The sequence below is a fragment of the Papio anubis genome, unplaced genomic scaffold (genome assembly GCF_008728515.1).
Source record: "Papio anubis isolate 15944 unplaced genomic scaffold, Panubis1.0 scaffold44, whole genome shotgun sequence".
NCBI lineage: Eukaryota > Metazoa > Chordata > Mammalia > Primates > Cercopithecidae > Papio > Papio anubis.
In genome coordinates this window covers 427,578-434,414 of record NW_022164575.1, presented here as the reverse complement: position 1 = coordinate 434,414, position 6,837 = coordinate 427,578, and the positions used below count along the sequence as shown (strand labels likewise).

Here is a 6,837-nt window from a genome sequence, read left to right as displayed (position 1 = left end):
ATGAGATGTAATTGAGTTGTTGAGCTTTTTATCTTGTGTCAATATTTTGATACGTGAGAGAGAGAGAGAACAGTATTTTCTGAACTTTAAGTCATATACTATATTAAGGTTACTAGTAGCTTAAATTTTTTCCAAACTTAAAAAACATATTTTTTTGGCCGGGCGCGGTGGCTCAAGCCTGTAATCCCAGCACTTTGGGAGGCCGAGACGGGTGGATCACGAGGTCAGGAGATCGAGACCATCCTGGTGAACATGGTGAAACCCCGTCTCTACTAAAAAATACAAAAAACTAGCCGGGCGAGGTGGCGGCGCCTGTAGTCCCAGCTACTCCGGAGGCTGAGGCAGGAGAATGGCGTGAACCCGGGAGGCGGAGCTTGCAGTGAGCTGAGATCCGGCCACTGCAACTCCAGCCCGGGAGACAGAGCGAGACTCCGTCTCAAAAAAAAACAAAACAAAACAAACAAACAAACAAAAAAAACATATTTTTAGGTTCTATTAGAATGGTTTATAAACCATATGGATAGATAAGTACATATGAATGTGTGCATTTTATTGTGAATATTCCAAAATCACTTCCTTTTAAACTTACATTCATATTATTGTTGATTAATAAGAAAAACTCATAAAATTGTTTTATTATTGGTTTAGAAAAGTTTTAAAGGCTGTAATAAAGGAGACTACTTTGGCTAGATTCAGAACAGAGATACAGTTTCCTCTTGTATCAGTTGCTCTTTGGCTTTATTTATCTACTGACTCTATTAAGGCAAATGAAACAAATAGGAGCATTCCAATAAAATATGCCATAAATTTGGATGTACAAATTAATTATAAATAGCACAAAATTACTAAGTATATAGGACCATTACAGTGTTGAATTTGCCATTCCTAGTTTCAGTATTTACACTGAATGTTTTCTTTCCTTAATGTTGTACCAGGATCTGCAGAGCACTAACCTAGTAGAAGTGTGTATGGCACTGACTGTTGTTAGCCAGATTTTCCCCCGAGAAATGATTCCAGCTGTTCTTCCATTAATAGAAGATAAACTTCAACATTCTAAGTAAGTAAATTCTTTGGGAATAGGTGTCTATGCCATATATTTCAGAACAGAAGTTTATGCTAGAAAATTTATTATAACTTCACTGCTACCAGGATAGAGATTATTCTTTGACTGCTAGGAATAATGCAAAAATCTTAAGTAGGATCATCTTTATTTTTATGTGGGTTTAGGGAAATGTTAGACAGCTTTCTAAAGTTAAACTAAGAGACAGTGAGGCCTAGTGTCCAGGAATCCTTGGCTTTCCTCCCAGTTCTACCACTAATGAGCAGTGGTCTTGTTTTTCCTTGGCTATATGGGGTTGGTTGAAGCTCCTTAGTTCTCCCAAAGTTGTTTTGGGGATAAAGTAAAATAATGAAAGACATATGGAAATTGTGCAAGTGTAGTGAATGCAAAGCTTCAGTGTAGTGGGAAGATGCTTTTTGTTTTTTTTTTTTGAGACAGTCTCACTCAAGGCTGGAGTGCAATGGCACGATCTCGGCTCACTGCAACCTCTGCCTCCCGGGTTCAAGCAATTCTCCTGCCTCAGCCTCCCAAGTAGCTGGGATTACAGGCGCCTGACACCACACCCGGCTAATTTTTTTTTTTTAAATAGAGGCTGGATTTTGCCATGTTGGCCAGGCTGGTCTTGAACTCCTGACCTCAGGTAATCCACCTGCCTCGGCCTCCCAAAGTGCTGGGATTACAGGTGTTAGCCACCACACCCGGCCCAGGAAGATGCTTTTTATATCAAAACCACAGCATTTTAATCCTGTTTTACAGCAGAATGTATACAAACTTAATTTACTTTGTAGTATTTTCCTAATCTTCTCTTGTAAGTTTCCTTAACAGTCTCCTTATCAGTTTGAACTTACTTGTTCACTGTATTTGAATTATTAATATTTTGTTTTTGACCAAGCTCCTTTATGTAATAATTTTAATTAATGAATGAATGAATTAATTTTTTTGATATGGAGTCTCATCTGTTGCCCAGGCTGCAGTGCAGTAGAGGGATCTTGGCTCACTGCAACCTCCACCTCCCAGGTTCAAGCAGTTCTCTGCCTCAGCCTCCCAAGTAGCTGGAATTACAGGAACACGCCACCATGCCCAGCTAATTTTTTGTATTTTTAGTGGAGACAGGGTTTCACCATCTTGGCCAGGCTGGTCTTGAACTCCTGACCTTGTGATCCACCCGCCTTGACCTCCCAAAGTGCTGAGATTACAGGTGTGAGTCACTGTGCCTGGCTCATAATTTTTAAAGTTGGAAAAGGTTTGCAATCATTGTGATTATGGTATGTCAGTTATATATTCTTGATAAAGATTTTTTTGTTACTCATACAACATTTATTTTATATACTTTAAATCAGTATTTTTAATGTTCTAAGATTGCAAAATGTTGTCTTATAGCTTGTATTCTTTTTTTTTTTTTGAGATGGAGTCTTGCTTGTTGCCCAGGCTGGAGTGCAGTGGCGTGATCTTGGCTCACTGCAACCTCCGCCTCCTGGGTTCAAGCGATTCTTCTGCCTCAGCCTCCTGAGTAGTTGGAACTACAGGTGCCCACCCCTATGCCTGGCTAATTTTTGTAGTTTTAGTAGAGACAGGGTTTCACCATATTGGCCAAGCTGGTCTCGAACTCCTGACCTCGTGATCCACCTGCCTTGGCCTCCCAAAGTGCTGGGATTACAGGCGTGAGCCACCACGCCCGGCCAGCTTGTATTCTTTAAGAAATATTGGATCATGAATCTTCCAGCCAAAATGATAGCTTTTACCAAGAATTACAGAATAACTTCATAGGTCTTTCAGACTTTTTATATATTGTATGTCATATCTGTGTTTAGAACAGAGGATGATTATGGACAATTAATTATTGGAAATATTCACTTTTTAAAGATTTATAAGGTGATCTGATTATACCAGCAGCATATTTTTGCTTAACTTTTTCTCACCACTACTTTTGTGGTAACCCTACTTACTGACCAGTTGTATGAAATCTTTCTGAGAATTGAAAGGGCCCTTTTCAATTTTTTCTTTATTGCTTTGCATTTAGTCTAATTTCAAGTCCTGGCTAGAGGGCTAGAGTTTAGACTTTGTGAAACTCTGCTTCTGCAGTTACGGCCGTACTCAGCCCCATGCTCTGGAGAAAAGAGATGAAGAATATGGGGCAGAGCTATAGGTAAACCAGTAGATGTCACAAAGAATATGTGAAACAAGGCTTGAATTCAACTTTTGAATCCCTGGCCGTATTTCATCATACCAACTCCAGAGCCTGAATCTAGGTCTCTCGTCTTATGTTAGTACCACCACTTGAGGCCAGGCCTATGAATTCCTGGGCCTATTCAGAGTTTTTTTTTTTTTTTTCCCTCACCTCATTTAGATATTCTCCCCTAGAATTAATATCAGTTATCATGCAATGGCAATACACTGCGATGTGGCTTGCATTCACCACAGTATTAATACTAACAGTGAATCTGTTGTTAATCTGCTTTTGTTTTTTTTTTTTTTTTTTTTTTTTGTGAAAAGAGTTTTCCATTATGGCGTAGCTTGCCTAGGAAGATAAGAGTTGTTTATTAATGGAATTTGTATGACCACTTACTAAGAATCTTATAAAAGGTGTTCTTGAGTGGAACACAAAGGATTGCACTGAATAATCTCAGTCTTGATATTCTATGACAGAAATATCTGTTAGGAACCCTAAAAGTAAATACTTCACTTTTGTGATGTTTGCTGCTCTTCTGAGCACTGCCAGCATAGTCTGCAAAAAGAGATATGTAGATATAGACAGAGAGAATAACAAGGAAGAAGCTTCCTTGGAAACTACATCATGAACATAGGATGGCATTTCTTTATTTTTGTTTCTGTGTGCTAGACGTTATCTGCTACAGATGAAGTGCAAGACTAGTATATACTTTTCTTCTTTATTATCATGAGGTTTTGAAACAGATGAACTGGGCAAGGAGAGGAGTAACATCTTTTTATTCCATGTGTGTCCTGTATTCCTCCCCTCTGTCCTCCAAAGTATTTGGAGTCTGCTATCCAGTGATAGATATATTAAAAAAAAGAAGCAAAGAAAGCTACTATTTTAGAGTAAGAATGTTAATGAGTTTTTTTTCTTTTCTTTCCTTTTTTTCTTTTTTCTTTTTTTTTTTGAGACAGAGTCTCACTCTGTCACCCAGGTTGGAGTGCAATGGCACAATCTTGGCTCACTGCAACTTCTGCCTCCCAGGCTCAAGTGATTCTTGTACCTCAGCCACCCAAGTAACTGGGACTATAGGTGTGCACCACCACATCTGGCTAATTTTTGTATTTTTAGTAGAGACAGGGTTTCGCCATGTTGGCCAGTCTGGTTTTGAACTCCTGGCCTCAAGTGATCCCCCTACCTCAGCCTCCCAAAGTGCTGGCATTACAGGCCAAAGATTTTTCATATTAATAAAAAGACTTTAATATTACTAGCTGAAATTACCTATTACTTAAACTTACTGTTGACTTTTTTTTCCAATTTTTAGAGATACGTCTTTTAAAAATGGAATTAGAGAATTAAGAACTTTGTTTTTCTTGTTTTTTTGAAATCTCAAAGCAATATATGCTTGTTACAAAAAAAATTCTCTAACTGTATAAATATATAACATGGGCAGTTAAAGTTTTGAGACTTTACTTCCTAGAGGTAACTACTTTTTATAATTTGGTATATTAGAATAAATAAATTAATAACCAATGTATAATTATCTCTTTCTTTGTAAATTAAAGCAATGAGCCAGTATTTTGAAATCATCTGGCCCATAATCTTTCAAAGTAAATACTCGAAAATTCAGATTGTCTTGTTTAAATTTCATTTTTTGTCTTCAGGGAGATTATACGAAGAAAAGCTGTTCTGGCATTATACAAATTCCATCTCATTGCTCCTAATCAAGTACAACATATTCATATTAAGTTTCGGAAAGCACTTTGTGACAGAGATGTTGGGGTCATGGCTGCCTCCTTGCATATATATCTTAGAATGATTAAGGTAAGTTGGAAATTTTAGCAAGTACTGAGTGGTTACCATTAGAAAAATACAATTACGGGATTAAAAAGAAACAGATATTTTGGTAAAATGCTTAGTTAATGTTTTATAATTTTATTATTGACCTTTGATTTAGTAATTTTGCAAGTTGTTGAGAGCATGAGTTGTAGGCACATTACGGAATTTTTTTTTTTTTTTTTAATGCCTAAAATTTTTTGATGTCACTAAACAGGTGTGGAAAAATGGTAGCAATGGAAGTTGTCTTAAGTTTTCAGATTTGTGTTTTTCAAGCAGTAATTCTCTTTTATATAGCTTCATGGGATGCATACCATTTTATAGAAATGAGGGGAACCAGTGGGGGTTGTGCAAGCTATAGATTGTAGTGTTGATGCCATATATTGATACTGTGTCATACGAGGAAAGAGGGTTGAATGTTATGGTAAAACAGATTTCTAAATGGCGATGATGGGTTTATACTAATTCATCCTTAGTGTATTGCCTGAAACCATTTGTGTTCAAATATACATACTTGTAACAGATTTCATGGCACCTACTATAACAAAATAGAATATGCTATTGAACTCATTTAAAGTTATATTGTTTCTTATGTGTTGTGTTCTCAAACAGTACAGTTTAAATAGATGTTCAATATTAAATTTTATTTTTTCCCTAACATTTACTAAAATTTGAAAGAGCTTTATTTCCCTTCCAAAAATTTTCCCTTGATACATAATACAAATTAGAATAAAGAATCTAATGTTCCTTTTAAGGAGTGTGGATCTAATTTCCCCAGTCCAAGAGATTACTCAGATAGATAATCAAGGCACACTCCTTCAGAAACAAATATTTTTAGGTACCGTGTGGCTAATTAATTTTTAATTGGCAGGCACACTGATTTTGGGGACTTTTTTTTTTTTTTGAGATGGAGTTTCGCTTTTGTTGCCCAGGCTGGAGTGCAATGGCACGATCTCAGCTTACCACAACCTCCACCTCCTGGGTTCAAGCGATTCTCCTGCCTCAGCCTCCTGAGTAGCTGGGATTACAGGCATGTGCCACCACGCCCGGCTAATTTTGTATTTTTGGGAGAGTCAGGGTTTCACCATGTTGGTCAGGCTGGTCTCGAACTCCCGACCTCAGGTGATCCGCTGGCCTCGGCCTCCTAGAGTGCTGGGATTCCAGGTGTGAGCCACTGTGTCCGGCTGATTTTGGGGACTTTTAATGTTTAAGTAGTCTTGGCTGTGCTCTTCTACCCAGAACAAAATTTTTTTTTTTTTTTTTGGATGGAGTTTTGCTCTTGTTGCCCAGGCTGGAGTGCAGTGGCATCATCTTGGCTTACCGCAACCTCCAGCTCCGGGGTTCAAGCAGTTCTCCTGCCTCAGCCTCCCGAGTAGCTGGGATTACAGGCATGTACCACCACGCCTGGCTAATTTTGTACTTTTAGTAGAGAGGATTTCTCCATGTTGGTCAGGCTGGTTTCAAACTCCCAACCTCAGGTGATCCACCGACCTCGTCCTCCAGAAGTGCTGGGATTACAGGTGTGAGCCACTGTGCTTGGCCCCAGAATGAATTTAACTCATTTACATGTGAAGTCTTTTGGAAACAGAGTTCAGAGATTGCAAACAGGCCTTGATTTTCATCCAAAGCAGAGGTATTACTGTCCTTTTGCTGTATGCCAGTTCTTTTCACTTTTTGTTTTAATTGCTGGTATTGGCTGTTAAGGATTCTACCTAAGATGTAACTATAAGAATTTTGAAATGTGATTAAACTGTATGTGGGAAAAAGTAGGGAGTGGTGGAAGCTTTTC

The 6,837-nt window shown here is 38.1% G+C and overlaps 1 protein-coding gene across 1 annotated transcript in view; it reads left to right on the top strand.

The window, feature by feature from the left end:
- Positions 1–509: 509 nt before the first annotated feature.
- Positions 510–6,837, top strand: part of LOC116273179 (AP-4 complex subunit epsilon-1-like) — a 77,873-nt gene continuing 71,545 nt past the window's right edge. Inside the window, exons 1-2 of the mRNA XM_031662148.1 lie at positions 510–1,057; positions 4,877–5,036. Of these exons, the coding sequence (XP_031518008.1) occupies positions 924–1,057; positions 4,877–5,036 (294 nt within the window). The 5' untranslated portion in view covers positions 510–923. The remainder of the gene's footprint in view (positions 1,058–4,876; positions 5,037–6,837) is intronic.